Raw genomic sequence first — 26,938 nt, 5'->3', positions numbered from 1 at the left:
GGGCCATACTCGACCAGCAAGTCAAGAAACAACAACAACAAAAAAAAAAAACAAACTTACGAAGAGCGATCTACTCCAAGTTTTGAAGCAAGAGTGTGCGAAAATCCCACAACCTAAAATTGACGAGATGATTCTCACGATGCCCCAAAGGATCAATGAACTCCACGAAGCGAAAGGAAGATCTACTACATATCAATTAAATTATAAATATATCAATTCATGTGAATATGACTGAAAACTTTCATTTTTTCTGAAAAGGTGGTGTCTATTTACTTGTGACCACGCTGTGTATATTAACGCTTAACATAAATATATGAAGGCTTATAATTAATGGAAAACAATAACATAGATTACATAAAAGTTTACACTTCCAGTAACATGCATTATATCCATAACGTTTCTAACCTTATCAACATTACTTATTTAACTTTGACGACTTTTGCATTATACATCATATTTCCACCTGCCAATATTATTAGTGAAAGGAGAGTAGCAATTAAAAGTTACATGGAGTTAGTATAGTGCAAGTCTTGCACGTCTAGATAAACTAGCATTTTCTGTCTGTACATCTCAGGAACTTAGCTAAAAGAATTGGAAGGCCTGGAACCCTCTGGAGCAACCACGAGACCGGGGACAACTACACTTTTGGTCCATATACATCAATTTTATATGGTTTGGCAGCATAATCTATTCAAACTCATGGGTGTATACTTCGAGATGATTGATCCAGCAATTAGAGTGGACTCGTCTTCCTTTAGTGATTGGTGCGCAGTGACCAAGGGCTTGACGTCAAATAAAGTGAAAGGTTAACAGTTTCTCATCCTGTATAGTCTGTCTTGCATAAACATCTTTCCAACTAAGCGGCATCAGCTTACATTTTACATCCCTGAACAATTGTTTAAACTTAAATATCCGTCAAGTTAGAATCACTTTATCTGAGAATCCTCTCCCTTATCACCGATATGCAGACAATATTAGTTGTTCTTTTCAGGTGTGTTCGTCTTTCGTTAGCATCTACTTTTTTTTTTAACACATGAAAAAGTGGTTTTCAATTTCAGTTTTTCCTATTCTCAACTGTACCCTATATTTACCTAATGTCTTCACTGGATGTCCTGTGATAACTGTTATTTTGCAACACGTCCCAAGTCCATGATTTTGCTTGGTCGAAGCGTGTGTTTATTGTAAAATGGCAGCTCGTGAGAAAGAAAGCTGAAACATTTGTTTAATATTTCGCAACACGTTCATAAGGTCAAATACTTTAGTTAGCCAATGAGAAAGTATAGTTGAACTATTTGATTATTTTAGGGTGCTTCACCACTAATAATGGTTTTTATATGAATTTATTTAAGTACTTCTTAATTTATTTATTTTTTAAATGAACAAGGCAAAATATTTTTACTTTGGATTTTTGAATAAGCAAGCAGAGACCAACTGTATTTATTACTTTTAACTTTAGGATTACAAAAGCAATTTGTTAAAGTTATTTAATTTTTCTTATAAAAAATATTGATTGAAAAATTTACTAAATCACATTTAAACTACATTATAAAGTAACTAAGATATTTCCAAGAAAATATATTATAGCTACAAAATTAAAACAGAGGCTAATTGAATGGAGACTGGGGATGGTACAGAAGAGTGGACTTATCAGTCTTTAACTATACATGCATGCAATCAACACAAGTCCCTTTTGAGGTGTAAAAATTAACCGAGAGGATACTATCCGAATCCTAGTCATTAAAGACGTGGTATGATGCTTTGTTTGTTTATGATTTAGCGTAAAGCTACACGTGGCCTATCTGCGCTAGACGCCCTAACTTAGCAGTTTAAGACTAGAGGGAAGGCAGCTAGCTAGTCGTCACCATCCACTGCCAACTCTTTCAGTAATGAACAGTGGGATTGACCATCACATTATAACGTCCCACACGGCTGAAAGAGCAAACATATTTGGTGAGACGGAGATTCGAAACTATGACCCTCAAATTGCGAGTCGAGCACTAACCACCTGGCCATGCTAGGCCCAGGTATGCACACACACTTAAAGTCATTCACTCTTATTAAAGATTAATGAAAGATTGTTTTTCACTGTTGTTTCTAAATAATGTAAGCCAAATTTTTTGATAGAATACATTTTGACCTTATATAGCAATTCACTCACAGAAATGTTAAGTTTTGTCTTTCAAAGTAGACACTAATTATTGAATGACAATTTCAGTATTAAAGTTTTTTTCCCCCAGATCTACAGTTATATTGTTTACACGTTTTCCCTTGAAATGAATTTTGAAAGATAAACTGCTGTATTTGTTAATGTATACCCATACAAAAATTAGTACATATTTTCAAAAATTGAATAAAGCAAAGTATAGTAAGCCCTCAAAATTATCACTGAGTCACTAAAGGAGTCAATATTTCTTAAGAAACCTTCTTCAAAGAAGTCCCATCTCACACTCTTCAACTATCTTCTGTGTCCACCTTGGGGAAACGAGCCCCGGATTTTATCATTGTAACTCCGTAGATTTACCGCTGACCCCCGGAGGACCATTAGTTGAGAACAGTGTATAATTTTCATAAAGTCACTTCCATAAATTTAAACGTGAGCCTATTTTAATTGGTTTGTTTCGAATATCGTCCAAAGCTACTCGAAGTCTAACCGTCCCTATAACGCCCTCACAGCTCAAAGGGCAAGCGTGTTCAGTGATTGATAGTCGAGTGCCCTAACCACCAGGTCATTTTAGGGGGAGGGGAAGTTGAATATAGAATATGAAAAATGGTTTTCTCTACAGTAAAGTGAACGGAGGAGCGTCGTTTTTCTTTATATATATATACACACTTATATCTTTTAATTTTAATTGCAATAGGACATAAGTTTTGTTTTATACATGTATGTATGTATATATACATATATATATGTTTGTCATACATTGTGGTATTCATATAACAGAAACTGGCTGCTTCATTTTCTCATTTCACAGTTAGTACCTACATAAGAGATGTAACCATTTTTAGTTCCATTAGTCGCTATAGCAGTCGCGATATTTTATAAATGATAAATTTCACTCGGTAGCCACAGAAGCTGTTTCACCTCATTTCGAAAACAGTGTTAGGCCACTGTACCAGATGGTATTAAATAAAAAAAAGAAACTGCTTTACTTTGTAGTATTTAAATGTTAGGCATTAGTCAACAAAAGTAAGGTTCAAGGTTCTTTATTATTTCAATTGCTGTTCACAAAATTAATAAAAATATCACTGCGCTCTAATCATATTTTAATTAGATGTGAATATTTCAAAAATGAAAACATGGCGAATATTCTAGAAATTGGTGATTAGTAAAACACGCGTAATGACACAATAATGACATTTCATTTCAATCCTATTTCGTACTACGTTACTAATGTTATTTTTAGACATATACGCAAGTAACACTTCACATTATTGGTGGGTTGTTTCGGGTGAAACATCTGCTTTATTCCTTACATATGTTGTCTGGGTATTCACAGAATTCTGTAAAAAATAAAAATAAATACAAAAAGGTGACAGAAAGAAAACATTTCAAAGATAGGTCATACATTGTGGTATTTATATAACAGAAACTGGCTGCTCATTTTCCCATTTCACAGTTAGTACATACATAAGAGATGTAACCACTTTTAGTTCCATTACCATCAAAGAAGTACTTTTGGTTTCGAATTAATAAAAGACAGATATCGAGCTTATACAAGTTAGAGAACAAAATATCAATTAACAACTGTTTAAACTAGTTACTGTAAAATTATTTTTCGAAATATAAATTGTACCATTTCATCTGTTATATGTATCAGCCATAATTTACATGGGGACAAGCCCCCCTCACTTTTTTTCAATGACAAAGAAATGAATTATTTACATTGCAGCAGTGTGTTTAAAATCTTATTTCTCAATAATTTACTCGCGTAATCATTAGTTACTATAGCAGTCGCGATATTTTTTAAATAATAAATTTCACTCGGTAGCCACAGAAGCTGTTTCAGCTCATTTCGAAACCAGCGTTAGGCCACTGTACCAGATGGTATTTGAACGTTAGGCATTAGTCAACAAAATTAAGGTTCAAGGGTTTTCATTATTTCAATTGCTGTTCACAAAATTAATAAAAATATCACTGCACTCTAATCATATTTTAACTAGATGTGAATATTTCAAAAATGAAAACATGGCGAATATTCTAGAAATTGGTGATTAGTAAAACACACGTAAAGTAATGACATTCCAATCCTATTTCGAACTACGTTACTAATGTTATTTTTAGACATATACGCAAGTAACGCTTCTACATTCCTTATTGTTTGTTTCGGTGAAACACCTGCTTTATTCCTTACATATCCCAAAATATCTCGAAATGAAATAAAATGCCAGGAGACGTCCACAGTAAACTCAGCGCTCTTTGTGAGTTTACTTTCTTTTCAATGTAAATTAATAGAAGTCACTTACTGTTTCCTTTTTCACACGGGCAAAAGTCTACGTAGGAGTTCAGTTTGATCTGACCGCTGGTACAACTTTCTCCTTTAAGCGCCATCTTCTGACAAGTTCTCTTTTCGGTCTTACGACTGTAGAGACAACAACCACTTTTACAGTCGTTACTGTACCGGCACGTTGCACCTATCTCCCGGGTCTGATCCTAAAGAAACGGAAATCAGTTTTGTTAATCTAAATAAAATCAAAATATTTGTTGACTAACAGCGATAAACCCAATTCGAATACACAGATTTCCGTGAACTAACGGAGGGACGCGTCCCCTTGGGGTGCGGCCAGGGGCGTATTAACCAATAAGCTTTCAAGGTTTGGGCGTAAAGCGCAACAATTTGAGGGGTGTATCTTTGAGATTTTTTTTATTTATAATTGAATTTTAATTTATTGTTGTTCTCGTGTTGTTTATATATACGATGTGCATGAGAGGAGCTTCGGGCCAAAAAGATTGGGAACCACTGCCTTAAGCAACAAATAATACATACAACTGTACAACTAATTATTTTGTATTTATGTTTAAACTAATCATTCTTGCATTTTTCACGTTTAAAAACCAACTGATTTCAAATCTGACTGTGATGTGGTCTAGGCGTTGCCCATCGGTTAGCGTGTCACGCTGGACATTAAAAGTTTGAGATGTGATGCTAATGAACGTACTCAGTACTTTCAGTGTTATAAAAGTGAGTCACTTTCGTAATTCTGACCAAAGAGCCGGGCATAGCCTTTGTGGCAGTGGGAATTTATGGTTGGCTGCCCTCCCTCGATCTGTCACACGTAAATGAGGTTTTTCTAATGTTAAACATTACAATGAATAAGCAAAAGGACAATAACTTTTATGGTACATGACAACAGAGCATTTCTGATAAACATAATCTATAATATGGGACAACCATATTTCCTATACGTGAAACTAATATCATTCATGTTAGGTAACAAAAAATGGTGAAAGCATATGGATTGTGGTGACAAAAGTATCTAATATCACAGTCTTCTACTGTAAAACAGAGTATTACAATCTTCTACTGTAAAACAGAGCATTACAATCTTCTACTGTAAAACAGAGCATTACAATCTTTCGCGTATTAAAACAGATTCCTCGAACACCAGTGTTTGTTTGGCTGCTTCAGACTTTAGCACAAACCTACTGAAAAGTTCTATATCGCAGCCGTCTCTAATTTTGAACTGATAAACAAGAGGGAAAGTAGCTAGTCAGCAGAATCTTCCTCCAATTTTCGGACTACTCTTATCTACTCACCCAAGTTCCCAAAACGCAAATCGCGATTTTTTGGCGGTAACGAGAACTGCAGATCCACAGACAATCACGGTAATCGCCGATTGAAGCTTTGCCTTATTCATTTTGTTACTAAAATGAATATAACAGTTTATTTGCACAATAAGCTTTAAATTACAAAATATTTGCATGTATATAGATATGATATAATCACGAACTTTTCAAATATTACGTTGTAACATTAGTAACCCAGGGTGTATGCATGTCGCTTGATACTACTTCAGTAGCGCGTTTTTATAGCAATACTTTCTATGGTATCGTAAGGTTACAATGAACTCTACACTGCAATATAACGACGTTCCCCCTTCCCTTACTTTCTGATTAAGAAGTATTTAGCAGCACAAGTTTACTTAAATAAACTAAAGTTTATAGTATTATTTCTGCAAACGATTACAAAATAATTTAATGGAATGCTTGTTAAGCACAATGGGCTCTCGGGGATTAAATCACGAATTTTAGTGTTTTGAGTATTCAACTTTACAACTAAGCTCGTAAAAGGGGAGATAAAACTTATTTTTTTTATTTGTAAACACTTCATTCTTCTGCATTTGAGCTAAATACGTTTATTATTCTTGAATGAGGGTTCATACGAGGTAATAAAAGTTTAATAGCCTACGTAATCAGAAGTTTCGCAAAAAACTACTAAAAGTTAATTAGTGTCGGCTTGATTTGTAATTAGAATAACCATACAGATTAGGCGGAAGTTGTAAGATTTCGAAGAAATATTTACTGAACTTACTTAGATTAATGGTCCGTACCCAAAATTTGTAAATATTTTTTTCTTTTTGTAAACGGTTACTGGTTTATTCTATTTAGTGATTTTGTTATGCATCATTTGTGTTCTCTAGTTAATAACATTTGAACCAAAATTAAATATTGAGACCATAATTGAAAGGTAATTACTTATAAGTAAACTGTTTCATTGCCAAGGGATCATACACGTCTTCCCTCCTCAAGACGTTTAGTAATGAAATATTGTTATTTAGCAGTGAAAGAGTTAACGACACTATCCTCGTATAATTATAGGGCTGAGCGTGGCCAGGTAATTAGGTGTGCTCGGACTGTAAATCCGTCAGTGTGCTGCAGCATAAGAATTATGGATAAAACCTACTATTCGATCAGACAAATGTAGCCCAAGCGTTGGCGGTGGGCGCTGTTAACTAGCTCTTTAGTTTCAGTATCAGTTCAAAATTAGTGACTGCTATGCAGATATCCTTTGTGCAGTTTTGTGCGAAGTTACGAAACAAACAAACCTGTATAACAAATTCAAGAGAAGAACTTAATGCCATAAATCCATACACAAGTTAGTTAAAACCTATAACAAATATATGTTAACGATATCTTCAGCCACTTCAAGAAACTTGGGTTAGTCTTAAGTCCTTATATTAAACTAACAATGCAAAATAATATCTGTAAAAAGTCTGTATTTACTGAATCATCTGACGAAACCGTACGTTTCGAATCTTAAGGGCCTGGTATGGATTAGTGGTTAGGGCGCTCGACTAGCAAACAAAACGAAATTTAATCAAACGTATGAATACCGTTGACACACAAATAATTTCTGAAGTGTGTAACAAAACATAAAAACCGGAATCACCACTAGTTATTAAAGTTGGATATCAGGAAACGTCTTTAATTAGTTTTGAAAAAATCATGTAATTAACAAAATACACACAAATATTCTGGAGAAATAAAACATATTTCTTATAAGAAACGCAATAAGCTGTTTTACTTTGATACCAGTTCACGTGACGGCATTTTAAGTTCATATAAACACACACACACACACACACACACACATATTACATACCAGAATTTCCACTTGAACGGTCTGTAAACCCGTTCAGATATGGTAAAGGTAGAAACAGGTACAAAAAAAGACCACCTTTCACAGAATGAAGTTAGAGGTAAGAGTTCCATATGGCACCCCCACTCAATTTTACAAAAAATTCACCAAAGTAATATTTATGTATTAATAAATCATATTAATAGTATGATCTGATAATTTTAATACATTATTATACCACTTACTTCATTAATTAGATGTACAATCTTCTTGGGGATAAACTTTACAAATGTCTTGTATAAAGGCATCAAAAAGGCTACTTTTATCAGAATATAATATTCTCCACATGTATTCACACAAATGCTTGTCAGATGTCTTTGCCCTGTTATGTGTTGTTGGTAGTTGTCTTTTGACACACCACCACCGATTCTCTATTAGGTTTGTACATGCACCAATTTTCGGGTCCACAAAATTGGGTGGGGGTGCCATATGGAACTCTTTCCAAGTTAGACAGATAAATCAGTTTTTGTAGAACACTTTAGCAGTGTTTATTTGTTATGTTGGCACGGTAAAACTAAAGTGAGCTGTTTTAGTTAACATATCAATTAAAACACATATTTCCCTAGCTACAGATACTCACTAAAGGTCTCAACTACATCAAGTCTTGGTGCCTACATAATGTGTACTTACTCTATGGAATGAGTATTAATGTTATCAAGTCCGAATTCCAAACGACATCATTCAGTAAACAAATTCTGTATTATTCACCAGCTTAGTACGGTACAAGAAAGAAAAGCGCCAAATCATACATAACTACGCGTCATTACAAAACATCTCGCAAACAAGACACTTACAAGTTACACTGTGAACGTATAGCTTTACAATTACTCATGTGGTCCGCAGGTACGTATGTACACCATTGACTTTTTTTTAAGTACACTTGTCTAAAAATAAAACAAACTAGAATGTAAATAGAAGAAATATCTTACAGAGTTGTGAACGCTGTCGATCGGTTTTTGCACCATGGAAGACTGCGGGTGGTCGACTTTATCGCCAAATACATTGATTATGAGACAGATGCCCATAATAACGAAAATCGTGGTCCTTATAGTTCCCATTGTTGAAATTTATGTAATGTTTCTGAATCTGAGGCTGTTTAAATAAGCTTGAGTAACCCACACACTGCTCTAAGATTCTAGGAAATAATTAGTTTAATTATACCAACCACTCTGACTAAAGAAAGGTTACAGTGGTTACAAAGTGGCTGCGTAAGGTTTTCTGACCAAACTTCGTTACTTCAAGGATATTCGACGTCAGCTAAGTCACGTGAAAAGGAAACTGACCTACGTCAGACCTAAACCTGTTCAGGTAACTAACAATTATAACACTTGTCCCACTCAAATTCTCAAATGAAGTTTACTATGCTAAATACCCCAAGGCGATCCGATACTAGAACAAACTGGTTTATTTGGGGGGGGGGGGTAAATATTATAAAATTCGTGACAACAAAACTCTTTTTCCGCGTAACAGTAAACATTGTTAAATTTTAACAATATCCTGGATATTTATCCTGGTTTCATCTAACTTTTACCCTTACCACTTCAACCATATAACCCATTTATTTTATCAACAATTTTTCAGGAACTCTCGACCTTTGTCTTCGACGTTCAAGAATTTCAACATGCCTGTTAATCCTTTAACAATGTACTGTCAACGGTCACACTCCGCCAGTTAAACTTAATTAAGTTTCATAAAGTTTCGGCCACTAGAAGAAAATAACAATTCTCTTAAATAATAATCCTTAATTCCACGAGCGGGGCTAAGAGAAACGAAGTGTCTGAGCGCCCCTGATTATCTTTCAGAGAGGCCTGAAAGATTTTAAAGCAATATGGATTGATTGATTGATTCCTTTGATAATGCAATCGATGTCGTTCCCCCCGATTTCGTTTTCAGTGAATTCATGAAGTGCCAACGAAAGTTTTAAATTATTCAAAATCTTATACCTCGAAAACACTTTGATTATACTATCATAAACTAATAACAACGCAAAGTTTGTAAATAGGATTACAGCTTTGTATCAACTTCAAACAAGACGTTTTTGTTTGCATTCATCTATAGAGTATGCACTTGTGTTTTAACACAGTATTTAGTTACGAATAATAACTTAGGATTAAAGTTTACTGCTGTAAATGTGACGATATTTGCCAAATTGATTTTTTCTTCTTCTAAAATCAAAGTTTCAGAACATGTCAAAATACGTGTAAGTAGAGAGAGGGCTAGAAAGAGATTTTGCTAAATCTTTAAAAGCCACCATATTAGTTTAAGTTTCTACAACTAGACAAAATTGTCTTGAAGTCATTAAATCATTGTATGGCTGCCTGCGGAGTTACTATATTAATAAACAAGAGGGAATCCTCAATAGCCACGGCATTTGAAATTATTTTAGGCAGGATTAAAATAAATTAATCTGCGAGACATTTTTTCCTTTTTATTAGCTATATTTTCATGGGACAGCAAACCAAGCGTTGAGCTCACGTATACCCAATTCAATTTTATTATTCAACACAATCTCTACCAGCCTACCCTTAAATTGGAATGCTTCTAGGCAGTATTAGAGTAAATTAATATCGGTATGTGGTCAAATATATCAATCGAAAGGGTTTGACCTCTTGAGTCCAAAACTGTAATTAAATCTCAAATCATTCAAGAGATGACGAAGCTATGAGCTAAAAGTTTGTACTTGAAAAACAAAAACCCAGAGCCATTCTGTGAGCCGCTATGCCGCGGCTAAGAAAGTGTCAAATTCGAAAAAAAAAACAACATAAAATCACTTTACTTAATATATTTAAAAGATCTGACATAAAAAATTACCTCAGTTAAGAGGTATAGGTCATTGCATATGGGCAGAAAAAAGAAAAAAATACTGAATACTTGTTTCAACATTCCACGATTATTTCTAGTTTCATACTTGAGATCGGTGTTTTATAAAAGTTGTTAGATATTATCAGTCCATAAAGCACGTTAACTGTGTGTGTGTGTGTGTGTATATTTATATATCTTATATACCCGTTAATAGAGCCAATTAGTGGGGGCAGCAGAACATTTGACCCGGGTCTCAAATTTAGACACTTGTTATTTTTTGTATTTGTTAAATTTCATGACTTGTTTTTATGTGCCTCCCAATCGGACAAAAATGTAACACACGCTCTCAGCTTAGCGCTGCAAATTATATAGACAAATTAAATATTCAAATTGTTTCGCTTTTTCTTTTGTGTTAATGATTGTCTTATTTGGTTTTCATGTGTCATAATTTTTTAATTATAGCCAGGGACCTCAAAAAATAGAAGTGGCCCGACCTCTCTGTACATCTGAGAGGTCCTGCCTGATAATATAGAAAAATAACATTTTGTATTATGGTACTAATAAGAAATAATTCAATAGTTTTTAAAATATGCAAGATTATGATCTGCTATCTTATTGGTTATGGGCTGATCGTTCATACAATTGTTTCGTCAAATAAAAATTGAATTTGAAATCTTGCCTATATTTCTAATATATGTATAAATACCATTAGAGCAGTGAAAAATATTGAATTTGATATCTTGCTTAGGTTTATACTATATACAAATACCGTTAGAGCAGTGAAAATATTGAATTTGATATCTTGCTTAGGTTTATACTATATACAAATACCGTTAGAGCAGTGAAAATATTGAATTTGATATAGTGCTTATATTTCTAATATATATACAAATACTTATAGTATTTTGGCACATAGATAGGCCTAAATAAAATGTTTTTAATTGTATACCAGTTTAACGTTGAATATTATTTATGATATACAAATACTGTTAGAGCAGTGAAAAAAGTTAAATTTGATATTTTGCCTATACTGATATCTAATATATATAAATGACGTTAGAGCAGTGAAAAAGTTGAATTTGATAGCTGATATATAATATATACGAACTAGGGAGAAAACTCGTGCCTCGCGTACAAACATTTTTGTTTTTGTTTTTTTTGTTGTGATATTATGTATTTGAATGCACAAAGTTTATAGAATATATACACAAATTTCCTCTACCTGCAAATTTATATTTGATTTATTTATTGGATGCTACAACTGTAAGGAGAAAAATCCTGGTAATAGATTAGTAAAGCACATGTTTACAGTGGACAATGAGGTTGAGGTAAATACAAGCCTTGAAAATTATCGTAACTGTGTGGCACATCATGCTTGTTATTCCTTTTATTGATGTAGATCTTTTATGTTTATAGATATATTCTAGATATGTGCTGATCTACTCATAGAGAAGATAACTCTAAGGTTACGCCTTGTGTATGAAGTAGACGGCAGTTTTCTACAATGGTAAGTCAGATAATATTTCGAGGTTACACTCCTCCCCATTATTTTCTAATGATAATGATCAGTCACGTGGGTAGCGCTATTCGCCCTGAGAAGGTATGATGTTATAACTTTAAGTAAATAAAGTGAGAATTTCTCAGACTGGGACAGAAAACATACAGAATTTAGAGATCCTATACAGGTCACGAGCTAACGTTCTCCAGTAAAGGCAATTATCCTTTGTGCTAACTTATACACTGCTGTCTTGTGTTATTGAATAAATATTGTTTCATTTTGTTTTTGTGAATGTGTGTCTAGCTTTTTTCTTTGCATAGATTCAGTTAATTTCAGTGACATTGAGAATTAACTCGTAAAATTTTCTGCTCAACCAACCTGTTATACAGCAGACATATGTTATCTTTATTTACTCTTTGTAAAATAGGTTTCGTCCAAAACTACAACTACATTGCAGCTGTTATCTTTTTAAGCAACTGGAATATATATAGCTGAAACGGTCTTGAAATACATAAACGTAAACTTCACATTCTACGCAGAGCAGTATCTGAAAGAACATCTCTCACAATAACTGTTAAAATAAAAGTTTTGTTATGTCTGAAACTGAACTCCAGAGAGCACCTACTGGCCATGAAAACCGGATTCCGGATAGCTTTTCTCTTGTTCCTAAAAATGCAGAAAACTCCTTGAAGTTAGATCAGGAATCTAAGGTAATTCTTTAACAAGTTTGGCCACTCTTAGGGTTCAGTTGGCATGAAAGAGCAAGTTTGGGAATGAAAACTTAGTTCCAATATAATGTGCATTTCAAAGTTTTTAAAATCAATTTTCATTTAAAAGTAATTACACGGTTAGTCCAAACTAGAATCCTGTTCTGATGCTATTATAACCATTCTCGGGTTATGAAAAGAGGTTCATGTACGTAATTCTACAATTGAGGATCAAGGCTGCTAGCAAGACTGTGAAATAGCTACCTTGTTATTTCCCACAGGAAAGTGTCTGTATTGTAAGGGTTAATTATATAGTTTGGAATTTAGGCCAGCAGGCGGACTGAGCTTAGATCGCCGTAATGCCACTAATGGCAAACCAGCATTAAACTGATTAGGATACTTATTTTATCTGTCTTTCTACGCGCACATGCGCCATGAATCCATATTTTTTTACTGCTTCAAATAATAAATTCCATATTATAAAAATAAATCATCTAATAATCATCAATTCTTATAGCAAAGCCAAATCGGGCTATCGGATGTGTCCACCGAGGGGAATCGAGCCTCTGATTTTAGCGTTGTAAATCCGTAGACTTGCCGCTGTCCCAGCGGGGGGACTTTTCAACTTTAGGTGTTGATAAAAGAAAAAGAAGAGTAACATTTGTGATGGATCAAATTACTACGACCGTTACAGCTGTCTTTTATTTCTCGTTTAACAAGGAAATAGAGAAAGATGCCAGTGCCCAGTTGACGTTCATTACATTTCAATAATGTTCAGTATATTTGACCTTCTAACCTCTTAAACATACAAGTAATTTTTTCTAAGAAAGTATGAATGAAAGTAAAGAAGAATGAAAAACAATAGGTCAACCACGCTATATTTACTGTATCCAGTGCCGACGAGGCCTTTCGCTCAATGCCAGGGCTTATCAGGTCGACTTGATACGACAGACCTATTAGTGGTTGAGACGGTATTTATATTATAAAATTCCATGAACAACAACTGTTTTGGTGTGAATTAGATTATGTGAAATCATATAAGTTGGTGGAGTGTATTTTTATTAATTTTACGACTCACAAATCAGAAGTAGGGTAAAGATTAATAACAATATGTATTAATTCTTTCATCCCACACTGACTTGTTAGTAAGACTGAGGGTTTATAACGCAAAAGTTTGAGTTTCGATATTTGTTGCAGACAGAGCACAGATAACTCTTTATGTAGCATTACGCTTAACTACAAGAAAACCTCATTCTTAAAAAAAACAAAAAACCTTACTCCTTCCACTTACGTAATGACTTCATCAAGTAACGTAAGAGCACACATAGGTAATCCTGCCCATCGGCGGGGTGAGCCGAAGAAGTCTATCTCTTCTTTGTATCCTTCGCCTGCAGATATTTCACGGTTTTCGTGGTTTATTCTGCCACATAGACAGAATTAAACTGACTCGCGTGCGATTTGATTTATTTTAATACTGTGAAAGGTGTTACCAGCTACACTGTGAAAAGATAACGCGTGTTCAAATATATGCCTTCAACAGCTTTTACATATGACCGCACAGCCGTTAGTGAACAACACAAACAAAAATCCGAATTTCTTGATTTAGTAAAACCAAGTTAGGTCAGTGTTAACATTTTTGACTTAGCTTTGACTTCTTCTAACACGGTTCCACTTTTACTGTAGTAATATCGTGTGCAAACTAATTATTCAATTTAATACAACAAAACGCTTCTTTGAATAAATAAATATTTAACTTGCACGCGACTTGAAGTTTAGTGATGTACAAAAAAAATGTAACGGCAACAAACACTTAACGTTTGGGAAACGGGAACATAAATTTAGTAAAAATTTTAAAATTTATGTTTTCCATTTTCAAGAAGCTCTATTAAACAATGAAAAGATCAGAAACAAAGATTTTGTTTTTCATATGGGAAAATTAAACCTTTAACGTGCTTTTGACTGGCCATTATAAGCCACTTTATTGTAATTTATTCACCTACTTAAATTGGATGAAATTTGAGAAATACGTTAGATGATTTTTTCCATAACTTCGTTATCGCTGTACAGTAAGCTGTTCGTATGTAGCGGTTTTTAAACACTTACTACTCTCTTAACTCTTTGAATTACAAATAACAATATTTACTTATTTAGAAAGACAAAAATTTAGGGTTCGATTTCTGCTGTGGCCACAGCCAAAGTAGCCCATTGCGCAGTTTAATTTTCATCTAAGTAAGCAAAAAAATAGGCGAAATTTTTGTCTGGAGTTTAAACACAAAAATAAATTTCGAAACAAAAATATGTTAGACCTAAAGAATGCTTTCCATTTTTTATAGTTTGGCAATTTTCACTATGATAAAGTGACATTCGCAATGTAGGAGCTGTATAGCCTAGTATATTTGATAAATGAGCAGGAAATCACGAATCCTTCGTTAGCCGAAACATTTCTGAAATAATTTTCTGTGTTCACTGTGTCTTAATTAGGAAGACTTACCTGTGCTTCGAGGAGTGTCACTTCAACGCAAAACCGAAGGAGTCTTTGTCAAGCAGTTGCTGGTAGTTTTACTTTTAACAGTGGATGTTGGAAAGAGCGTCTTCAGTTATGCATTGTTATATCACAATGGGGATCGATATCCTATACCACAAACAGAAATGGTTACAGCTGTAGAAGCTTTAAAATTTCTGACAGTTACAATCATCCACCTCGTCATGACGAAATCCATCTCGAACCTTCGGCCATCGTTGATTTTTATGTTTCCGTCGTTGATTTATGCTATCACCAGCAACATTTTCCTGTATGCATTGACTTTCATAACTCCAGCCGTATGGATAGTGTTGATTCAAAGCAAAGTTGTCTTCACACTCATCATCTACCGGTAGGTCTTATAGTTCCATTATTCCTCTCTTGCGTTATTAAGTATAAAGCTCATTCTTTTACAAAGGGTTGAGTACATTATATCAAAATGATTTTGGAATATCACCATGCCGTTACAATCTGTGTAGCCATGTCTGGTCATGCTGTATCTGACGTCTTTTTATCTTGACAATAGTCCTGCAACGTAGTTGCTATTGCAAAAGGCTCTGTCATAAGACTGTCATGTCCAAGGTACATCACTCTTCCTTAAATGGTTTCCATAGTCTATCTGGTGGACGATGGTTTCTCAATACCCGGTTCAACAGTCTGATCACACAAAAAGCTATAGGCACTGCATCTGACAACTTGACTGTTATGTCTTCCTATGAAATAGCATAAATGTCCGTTTAATTCTCCAGTTGCTTGAGGTATGCTACAGTTGAACTAAAGTTATTACAAATCTTGGTGAAGTCATACCCTGTTGGCCTCGTTTACTTACAAAGCCATCATTTCTGTGTGGTACAGAGGGTACAAATAGATCTTTGGTCTGTTAGTAAGCAGAGTTCTCCTTGACCTTTTATCAATTCTACTAATCCTTAAGTTGTGTCTGGTAAAATATCAAGCAATGAAAAAAGTTTATGGTGTACCACTTACCACCTTTTTTACCCATCAAATGGTTACAGTTATCAAGGTAAAGATACGCTTGTTTGAGTGTAGCCAGGTATTGATATTTTACTGTGGCTAGGTACTGTTAATACAGTTTTTTACAGTTGGTCTCCTTTTCCTGGATATGCAGTGAAACCAGTTTGCGCACATGTGACAGAGATCCTTTTTGGTTGTGTTGCTTACTGTTGCCTGGGGCATTTGGACAGCCTTTTCTACTGACATTTGCATTCTTAGATTCTCACCTGTTACAAGACCCTACACTTTGCTTATCATAGTTGAGGTGTGAACTGTTGCAGGTCTCTTTCTGGATGTTCCTGGTGCTCCATATTGATCCATATTCTATTTTTTCCAATGCCATTAAGTACAAGGTATATCCCTATCTTTTAAATTCTAAATTAATAGTCTGAAAAATCTTTATGAACTGAGTTTTAGAATATTTTTTATTGGAAAGGGCTGTCACATACCCTTCTCAAAAGTGATCAATTTTCAGTGGCACCACACTGCTCTTCCTAACTCCAAAAATGTAGTTCTGATACATGTCATTTCACCACGACTTGATAATAACTGTGGTTGGCACGTAACTTGCTGATTTGTATATCCAAAATTGTTTTAATATAACGCACTTAACCCTCTGTATATTGCTGCTGAACTGCAAATATTGTCCAAGCTGAATTAATCATCTAAATTGGGCTACAACTTTTCAAATCTATGTGATGAAAAAAGTAAAAGTTAAGTATCAAAACTATCTTTGTCTTAGCATCTCTGAGTAATAAATTATTCAACCCTTCTACTTTTAGGTGTTAGAGATATATATTTTCTGCAAGAAAATGTGGTTAATTGCCAATTAATGAATTCACATCCCTGGGAGAGCTAGAATGACGAGAAGTTAGATTTGTTTAGTTGAGCGACTTTCTGTGTAAAAATCGAACTGAAAGAAAACACATAAAATGCAAACACCTGGTACCATTCTATACCACAATATACTTGGTTGAGAATCATGAAAAGTATTTTGAAACACTCTTTACCATGTCCATACTTCTTGAATAAAGCTTACGATTGTGCATCAGATGAAAGGAATGGAAAGATCAGTGACCAAAAGTCAGCATCCGAGTTAGTATTGCAATAGTAATTATTTGAAATACATAAAAAAATAGAATTATTTTACACTAATTTTTGGTCAATGATGTCAAAAAACAAAACTGCGGGCGTGTATATTTTTTTCCATCTGTTGTGTAGAAAAAATATTTTTGTATATGCAAATAAGATGATTATATTAACTCATTTTAACATATGGACTATTCTAATTATAAGATAATTTCACATTAATATATCATTTTGCTTCATTATGCCCACATAAGTTTTTTGAAATTTGACCCGTTCACCATATATATATATCACTTAAATATATTATTATATATGAAGGTATTTTTCTTTTTAAAACTAGTTCAAATACTCAAAACTACTGGATTTGGCATTATGGTCAAAGATGGAGGATTTCTGTTTTGTTTTGAAAAATAATACTGTGAAAGTAACAACATTCAAATAATATTATTATTTATATGAAATGCTCTTTTGGTTAAAAATGGGTCAAACATGCGAAAATGACTTTTTAAAATAATCTTATTTGCATATATACAAAAATCCTTTTTGTACACAACAGCATTCTCTCCGGACAATGTTAACATCCACTATTTTCTTTCTGTTGCTCTATTAAACTGAAATTGGTGTCAAAATATTAATATTTTTCTGTGCATTTTAATTGCGTTACGCGTTACAACTGGAATACCATCTCAGTAGGTCAATAATTTTGCTGGCTCTGTTTAGTTTTCCTAGGACCAACATTTTTAAAGATATGATCATTTTAAATATGTGGTGGTCTTTATAAGCACCTTGTGTAACAATATTAGCTCTATTGTTTGTGATCTAGTAAAAGTAAAAAAAAAATGTTTTTATTGCTAGATATGTTTAATTTTTCTTTTTTATATATACATCACTGAAACACTTCAAGACAATGTTCAGGAATTTCGCCATATTGGTAATCAGTTGTTTTTCTCATATTCTAGAACCAAGAGTGGTGTTTTATGTTTTTACACATGATTGCTTATGTGATATATGTATACAATACTATTTGATTCTCTGAACCGGAAGTACCAGGAAAAGTAAAGCTACTCGAGGACTATCTGTGATAGTCGTCCCTAGTTTTGACGTGATAGACTAGAACGAAGGCAGCTAGTCAACACAACCCACTGCTAGCTGTTAAACTATTCTTCACCAACGAGTAATGGGGTTGACCGTTACATTATATCGCCCCAAGGCTAACAGGGCGAGCTTGTTCGACAACTGGTTTCGATCTCACGACCTGCAAGATGCGAATCGAACGCCCTAACCACCAGGTCACTCTCCATATAGTTTCACTTAAGCTATTAAAAACTCGAAATTATATTGAAATTCAAAATAATTCAAACGTTAATATCCAGTTTAATTTTTAGCGTCAAACTTTAAAGTGGGTTTCCCGCACTCTGTTTATAGAGGGGAATCGAACACCGGATTTTAATGTTTTAAGCCCATAAACTAACCGCGTACCCACCGGGGGACATATTTTAACATCTAAAAAAAATCCTACACATGATTTGCAATGGACGGAAGTTATTCAGTTTACTTTTAGTTTTATGAATTTTCGTCGGAACCACACAAGAACTAAAGAATCGTTTACAGAATATTTAAGGCAGTTTTTTTACCCCTCATTTATATATGTTGATGTGTCATGAGCATCTTCTCAAAATGTCGGAGCAGTTCTATGAAAAAGTGTTTTTAAGAGAATATGGAGTACTTTTTCATATCTAAAACATATTCTGTCAAGTTATACTTAAACAAGCCTCTCATAAAGGAGGGTTTATAAACATATTTATTATAGAATATACATCAGTGCTAATTTTTACGAAAGTATTCGCGAGATATCGCGTAGATAAGGCATACAATTCTGGATTCCGCTGGATTCAGGACTTAAATCTAGATATAAAAGCAAAATTCATTAATTTGTAATGTTCGTATTTTGAAGTCTTGTTTATGTCATGTTTAAACAACTGTAATGTATTTTTGAACATTTCAGGTTAGTTTTTCGTAAAATTGTGACCTCTTCTCAATGGGTGGCTGCCGTTTTGTTTATTCTGGCTATTGCTATCAGCCAGATTCGTAGCCTCACAATGGAAGGAACCCCAGCGCCACTTATGGCAATTCTATTAAGCTTCGTCAACAGCATTTTGGCAAGCGTGGTTTCAGTGTACACAGAGGTGAGAGAAACACATTTTGATGGACATGTGTATTGACTTCATCAATGTTTTCTAAACCAGTTTTGCTGATTAAGCATGGTATTTTGCATAAATTGATTTAACCCAGATGAATAGACCCAAAAGAAGGATACACCAAGCATTTCCGACAGCACGAAAAATAAATGAATGAATATAGATATAAGTTGATTTTACAATATTTTATATATATATTCTTTGGTTTTACAACAATTACCTGTTCGTAAACAGTTTCGATAAATCGGAAGGAATTATTTTCCGAGTAGCGCCAAATCCATTTAAACTTGATATTACCATTTCAAAATATTTTTGTCTGTGAATATTTGAATGTGCCCTAAATTTTTGGTTTGAAGTTAAACACCACTATTTGTAATAAATACATATGTGGACAAATTTGAACCATTCAATTTTCTAAGTTATTTTTATATCTCTATTTAAATGTAGCGAATGTTTATGCTAAAATACTTTATTTTGACCTAAAGAAACACAAATGCTCTATCTTTGGGAGGCTTATGTTTTTTTTTGGATTATTTAGTGATAATAATAAAAAGTCCAGTACAAGTATAACAATAACGTATTAATCTATAACGTTTGCGGCCCGGCATGGCCAGGTGGTTAGGGCGCTCGAATCGCAATCTGAGGGTCGCGGGTTCGAATCCCCGTCACACCAAAAATGCTCGCCTATTCAGCCGTGGGGGCGTTATAATGTGATGATCAATCCCACTATTCTCTGGTAAAAGAGTTGGCGGTGGGTGGTGATGACTAGCTGTCTTCCCTCTAGTCTTACACTTCTAAATTAAGGACGGCTTGCGCAGATAGCCCTCATGTGCTCAAACAAACCATAACGTTTCCTACATAGACCTATCTTCACAAACAACGTTTAAACAAAAATTCGGAATATGCATAACTTTCTTGCAAAATTTTTTACGCTGTTAATCGTGATCGATAATAAATATTCTCACTCGCTAACTGACCAACTAATTTACTAACTTAACTAGAATCTTCATATTATATACGTTTTCTACTGAATAAAAGAAGCTTCTAGATATTGATAAGCACCCATTAGCAAACAAACATCTAAATTAAAATATTAAAAATATAGCTTACAACATTGCCCTCTTCCTTGATTGTGAGATCCCTAAAAAATCGTAATACATAAATAAAATAGTACATTAACTTAATTCCATAATAAACAATTGTCATTATTTAAAAATACAAAATAATAATAATAATTCGAATTATTACACTCATTATATTATTGAGTAGTGGTATTATCAAATTACAAAAAATTCCGATTAACAAAACAACATTTTTAATATCTTACTTTAAAGTGTCTATACTGTGCAGTCACCAAATCTTTTTTGTGGATTTTCTTTCCGAGGCTTATTGTACGCAGGTGAAATGACATCTTGTCCCCTTTTGTCACTTGCTATTCTATTTACTGGGGGAGTTCTCTCTAGAAAAGTGTTCAAGCAACTGCACAGTGGCTCTATCTTTGGTGATCCTCTGAAAGTGATCTCCATGGAAATCCTGGGTTCTTCAGCAGTTTGGTTTTCTACTGGTAACTCATTCTCTTAGGTTATCCAGTTGGCTTTTCTCTCACTGATGTAATTCTAAAGATAATCACAGTGGACTGCATATCCATTTGGATTCTGTATACCACGTTATTGATCATTTACAATAAAATACATACCCTTCTTGACACCTGCTTAACTTTGGAGTTCTTCCTTTACTGCAGCAGAGATGGTACAGCTCGATGAAATACAGTCTTATTAACATTATAGTGACTACTTCATATAATGATCTGTAACTTCTAGATGGCGCCTTTAGTTGTATATCTGTGACCTTAATGGATTCAAGTACCACCACCCAAATCCTCGTCTGTTATAGCATCTACAAATAGGTCACGTTCCAACGAAGCCATCATTTCAGGTGGAGCATCTGAGTAAGATAACTGGTAAAACTTTCTAAATCTTCCACAAGGTTGGCTAAAATTTCTTATTTCCTTCATAATCTGCCCATGAACTTTATTTTTGATACTTCCTTCTGGCGTGTCCATCCAAACCTGTTGATAAGGTAGTTATCAAATGTTTTATTCTTATATTGATATTCTTTAATACCTCATTGATCTTGCTGTTATTATCTTTCCTTACTCTTAAATGTCTCTCTGTACTTCTTCAATCTTCTTTTAGTTTTCTGTTTTGTTCTACTAATTTTCAGTCTCTTTGTTATTGATATTATTTTAATGTACTGTCTTTTCTTGCTTGTTATTCTTTCTGCTATTTCATTATCTCCAGCATATTTTCGAGCTCGCTTCGTGCTAGTATTGTTATATTGAATTTGTTGAAGTTTAGTGAAAGGCCTATTTTAATTTCACTGAAATAATCCCACTTCTGACATCAGTGTTATAGCATGTTCTATATTTGGATGGGCTCTTTTGGCTATTTGGTAAAAATAATGTGAATTCCATCCCACGTAATGATAACAAGTTAATTTATTTCTTCTATAACATTTGCTATAGTCTACATTCACTGGTAGGCCTAACTTCACAAACAACTTACAAAACTTTCCTCGATAATCAATCCATAAAAACACGCTTACTGAATATGTTACTAACTGACCCACGAACTCACTAACTCTTACTGTCTAACTCACTAACACTAAACTTATCAACTTATTAACTACCTTAACTCACAATTATATATTGTACTCCTTTTTCTAATCACTACAGGAAGCTCCTATATGATGCGTCATCATTATGTCATGAGAAGCTTCCTCTAGCAACCAAATATCTAAATTAAAAATATTAAAAACGTATTTTATGACACTGAATTGTAATCCATTCTGAAATTTAACCATATATAATGTACCTAATCTACAAACAAGTGGTTAGTTTCTACTCACAACAGTAATTTAATCCCTGTAACGCTTGAAACATATTGTTATATGCTATATTTTCAACGTTCAAATTTAGATGTTAGCTTAAGCGTACATGACGTTATGATCAAGTACATTTGTGGGAGTATTCTTACAAATTTCTAAATTTTACGTCACGAAAATCTAGTCAATACGGTGAGTATCGTGAAATGAGAGGAGATTAAAAATGCGAGAATCAGTGAAGTGTTGAGTCACTTATAGTTAGTGTTTATGTTTTAAGCTAGAAGTAAATAGTGAATGAATATTGTATTTATTTACAGTCATTTAGTGATGATTTAGTGAAGTCAGTTATCGCGTATATTCAGTTACTTGATCGTTCAGCTCTGAAACTCAACAAGTAAGTTTCTTTTTTACGTTACTCGTAGTACAGCAAGTAAGTTTCCTTTTACGTTACTCGTACTACAGATAGCATTCTATTTCTTTAGGCCTAAAAGTCACAACAGCGTACAACTACAAATAAAGGTATCTTGTACAGATAGCCCATTGTGTAGCATTGTGCTTAACTACAAACTAGAAACAAACAAACGGCCACATCGTAGATATTAATCATTGATAGGGGTATAATTAGTGAATCAGTAGAGTTTGCTAATGTAATTTCTGGATGTATTGAGGATTTTGAGGTACTACAGAGTCAAGTGGACCAATTGCTAACTTTGACAATTAGTTGGCAAATGACTTTTAATACAATAAACATTTTGATTATATGTTTAATAGAGATGAAAAATTGAGACTCCACTCAATAGCATCATTGAAGTAAAAGGTCTTAGCATAGTGTTGGATAAGTAACTCAAACCATCGAGGCACTTTTCATTTTTTAGTAAACCTAATACAGTTTTAGGTTGTATTTAAAGACATATTGTTACAAGTTACAGCCAGTCTCTTTCTCTCTCTGTTTTTATATTATATTTCTTATTAAGCTGTGCACCCACAAAGTGAATAAGTTGGAAATGGGTCTGGATACTAGCATTTGTTTATAAGAGTTACAGCCAATGTCCTCTCTGTTTTTATATCATTATTTCTTATTAAGCTGTGCACCCACAAAGTGAATAAATATGTTCATACATTAAATATTTCTGAACCTTTAGGGTTAGCCTATTACCACAACTGCAATAACATAATGATTTATCACCAAATTATATTAATTAAAACAGCATTTTTTTTTTCTAAATAAATTAATTTGCTATGATGTTTACCCCTAGACCAATTTTGGGAAAATGTGTATTTTTCACAATCGGTTATTAAAACTCTTTGAAGCTAAGATCATTCCTTAAAATGTCATTAGCAGTTTGGGGCTGGATTAACTTCTTAGTAATCTAAGAGTAAACATACATGTAACTAATAATCAGTAAATAAATTATTTGGATTTAAAAACAATTTATTTTAGTGAAACAACATAGTTGGCATTTTTTATGTACCTGTTGATGCAAGGTTAAATTGGTGAAACGTTGTAACCGTTCAAATAATACCTGTTTATCCAATACTAAACAAGTTCTCCAATTGTGTATTACGTTTACAAACAATACATTAGCGAAAATGTGCCTTATTATTTATAGTTTTGGGGCACTTAGGAAGATCCTTGTTTGACTATTGATTGTACAAGATAGTGTGGTGCACCTTAGAAGCGAAAACTTGAAACTATGTTTTGATGTTTCAAATCATTTAGTGAGATTCATGTTTCCTAAGTATGCACAATACTTATTATTTTTATGGGATACATGGGTTAAATAGTCATGTCAGAAATATTCAGAACACTCTCACACAGAAAATACGGAATGTGTTCAGGGGCACATCACGAGATCAAATCTTGGAATTTGCCATTCGGAACTCGGCCACTTGAGAACACGTGGCTTTGTGAAGAGTTTCCGCTCTGTCAACTTGTCAAGCACTGAAGAGTTCTAAGTTTTTGAATATTTTACTGTAGTTTCATTGAATTCATTTTAGAAAATCATATTGTACAACTTTTTATTACAGGTCCTTTTTAAGAATGACAGTCGCAGTTTCTGGGAGCAGCAAATACAGCTGTATTGTTTCGGCACCGTCTTAAATTTAATATATGTACTTCTGACTGGCAATTTGAGGGCAGTGGCTTCAAGCTTTGTCAGTGAGTTTATTTACTTAAGTTGTTATTTGACGTTTAATGGCGCTTTTTCCTATTAGTGTGTTTTATATTTAAGTAAAATATTTGTATCTCTACATCTACTCTATATTTTGACTCGAATGAATTTTACAAAAATGTTTACACAACATCAGTAATGGCCAATGATTTTTTTATTTATTTGTAACATTTACTCGAAGGTGATCGAAACATCTAGTTCGTGCAATATAGGCCAGGTGGTTAACGTACGCGGACTGTGAATCCGAGGGTATGTGGTACGCGTTCATTTACCACAAATTTGCGCTTCGCACTCTGAGACCTTGGGCGCACTGTAAGGGTGACGGTCAAATCCCACTATTTACTAAGACAAGACTATCCCGGTAATTGGCTGTGGAGGATGTTGACCATCTGCTTTTTCTCTATTGTCTATTAGCTCAAAATTAAGGACGACAATGCGCAGATGGCCAAGTGAAACTTTTTATGGAGTTATCTATTCTAAAAGGCAGAATTTATGCTAACCCCAAACCTCGAACTATTAATGAGCTCAAGGTCAGTATCCGCCGGAATAATCTGAACATCCCCCCTACAAACATTCCCTGAAGTGATGAAAAATGTGACAGTCCGAATGGAGGCTGTTATCGGTAACCATGGAGCCTATGTTGAACATGCGGTGTGAACAGGGATTATGGGAGCATAAACTTTGAACACTAGTCTTTAAATAAATGCATTCACTATTTGGTAATCACCAGATTTTGTACTTTGTTTCGGCCACATTAAAATGTGTACCTTTTTTTGGGGTAACCCGATATATTGTGCGACCGCCCTCTCCCTCTCTGAAACTCAATACTGTGGGTCTAGGAGATCTGTTGCCTCCTCAAAAAGTATTTTAAGAGCCAGGTCCTCCTGGGTCTTTCCCTTGTTCCTGAATATACTAATTCTAGGAATGGCTAATTTTAGAACAGATAACTGCTTTTATTCAAAGTAAATCTTAAAACAAAGTATCTGTATTATCTAAAGGGAGGAAAGCTATACCCATTATCGACAAAGTTTTAAATGATCAAACATTTTTTTAAAGCTTAACAAGGTAACCTTTATTATATGAATTAAACCAGTTTTCGAGATATGTACGTGACTCCTACCTACCATTATATATTGGTTACTATGATCATGTCTCCTACTTTAGTAAAACTTCATGGAAGTTTATTCAGATTTATAAACAAGCTGTTTGTGTTTAACTTTAAAAGTTTATGAAACTATAAATTTACAGATTTTACGTTTTATAACAATTTGAAATTGCACTAATTTTTTTTTTTGTATTATTACTCTAATGTTTCTTATTTTTCTAGGTTGGTCTAATATCACCAAGTCATTACTGGTATTAACCGTTGTCACAACCGCAGCTCAAGGAATTACTATGGCTGTCGTTATGCGCCAATTGGATAATGTTGTCAAGTTCTATACGGCTGCATTAGCGAACATTATGACTGCTATCGCTTCAGCTTGCTTGTTTCCAGACAAGTTTGTTCTGGATATAACCTTTATTTTTAGTTTATTAATTTTAATATTTGCCATCTATTTGTATGAAAATAAAAATTTCAACTTATTTTGCCCAGAAGCAACGGACAATGAACAGTAGTCCTAGGGATAATGTATTAAATAATTATAGATTAAAATGATGATTAAGATAAGTTTAGGTGTTGATGAACATATATTTTGCAGTCTGAAACCTGGTCTTCAAACAGTTACAAGTGTTTGTTTGTTTTTGAATTTCGCGCAAAGCTACACGAGGGCTATCCGCATTAGTCGTCCCTAATTTAGCAGTGAAAGACTAGAGAGAAGGCAGCTTGTCGTCACTACCCACCGCCAACTCTTGGGTTACTCTTTTACTAACGATTAGTTGAATTGACCGTCACATTATAACGCCCCCACGGCTGAAAGGGGCGAGCATGTTTGGTGGGATGGGAATTCGAGCCCGCGACCCTCAGATTGCCAGTCAAGCGCTCTAACCCATGGCAAGTGAATGATGTTAGTTAACCACACAAAACAAACGTGTAAATGTTACTATGAGGTGAATTTAGTATCCTGTACGAACTGGTTAGCGTGTTCGGTTTATGGTTCCAGCTCATTCCACTTTGGGGGCCGAGGGTGTGCTATATGAGCGACGGTCAAATTCACAAAACAAATAGTCCACAGTTGCTCAGCGGTAAGACTGCGTACTTATAACACTAAAACCGGGTTTCTATACCCATGGTGGTCACAGCACAGATAGCCCATTGTATAACTTTGTGTTTAACAAAAAACAAACAAACTAATTCCGAATGTGCTTCCTACTTCGAAAAAAAAATTATTTACGAAATAGACTGTTCGTTTTTAATGTTCAAAATATAGGAATTGAGGTCTAACGCCCTGTGTTACTTCCCTAACGCCCTATGTTACTTCC

General features: G+C 34.1%; 2 protein-coding genes across 2 annotated transcripts; one reads left to right on the top strand and one right to left on the bottom strand.

The window, feature by feature from the left end:
- Positions 1–3,188: 3,188 nt before the first annotated feature.
- On the bottom strand, positions 3,189–8,819 carry LOC106468980. Its single transcript, XM_013929433.2, has 3 exons — positions 8,567–8,819; positions 4,465–4,651; positions 3,189–3,501 (listed from the first exon to the last, which is right to left on the bottom strand). The coding sequence occupies exons 1-3, from the start codon at positions 8,693–8,695 to the stop codon at positions 3,464–3,466; spliced, it is 354 nt and encodes a 117-aa protein (XP_013784887.1). The 5' UTR covers positions 8,696–8,819; the 3' UTR covers positions 3,189–3,463.
- Positions 8,820–12,530: 3,711 nt separating this feature from the next.
- Positions 12,531–26,223, top strand: LOC106468977 (CMP-sialic acid transporter 1-like). The gene is made up of 5 exons (XM_013929431.2): positions 12,531–12,647; positions 15,126–15,517; positions 19,271–19,451; positions 24,375–24,504; positions 25,845–26,223. Exons 1-5 carry the CDS (start codon positions 12,531–12,533, stop codon positions 26,132–26,134), a joined length of 1,110 nt encoding a protein of 369 aa, XP_013784885.1. The 3' UTR covers positions 26,135–26,223.
- The last annotated feature ends 715 nt before the right edge of the window (positions 26,224–26,938 follow it).

Source organism: Limulus polyphemus, unplaced genomic scaffold, assembly GCF_000517525.1.
Source record: "Limulus polyphemus unplaced genomic scaffold, Limulus_polyphemus-2.1.2 Scaffold3246, whole genome shotgun sequence".
Lineage (NCBI taxonomy): Eukaryota > Metazoa > Arthropoda > Merostomata > Xiphosura > Limulidae > Limulus > Limulus polyphemus.
This window is presented reverse-complemented; position numbering and strand designations above follow the sequence as displayed.

What these genes read in the sequence shown, in the direction of transcription:
- LOC106468977 (XM_013929431.2), top strand. Translation starts at nt 12,531, where the DNA reads ATGTCTGAAACTGAACTCCAGAGAGCACCTACTGGCCATGAAAACCGG. An exon ending in AGTTAGATCAGGAATCTAAG is followed by an intron (nt 12,648 to 15,125) that starts GTAATTCTTTAA and finishes TGTCTTAATTAG; the next exon opens with GAAGACTTACCTGTGCTTCG. An exon ending in AGTGGCTTCAAGCTTTGTCA is followed by an intron (nt 24,505 to 25,844) that starts GTGAGTTTATTT and finishes TTATTTTTCTAG; the next exon opens with GTTGGTCTAATATCACCAAG.
- LOC106468980 (XM_013929433.2), bottom strand. Translation starts at nt 8,695, where the DNA reads ATGGGAACTATAAGGACCACGATTTTCGTTATTATGGGCATCTGTCTC. An exon ending in TCGACAGCGTTCACAACTCT is followed by an intron (nt 4,652 to 8,566) that starts GTAAGATATTTC and finishes CCGTTTCTTTAG; the next exon opens with GATCAGACCCGGGAGATAGG. An exon ending in CCCGTGTGAAAAAGGAAACA is followed by an intron (nt 3,502 to 4,464) that starts GTAAGTGACTTC and finishes TATTTTTTACAG; the next exon opens with AATTCTGTGAATACCCAGAC.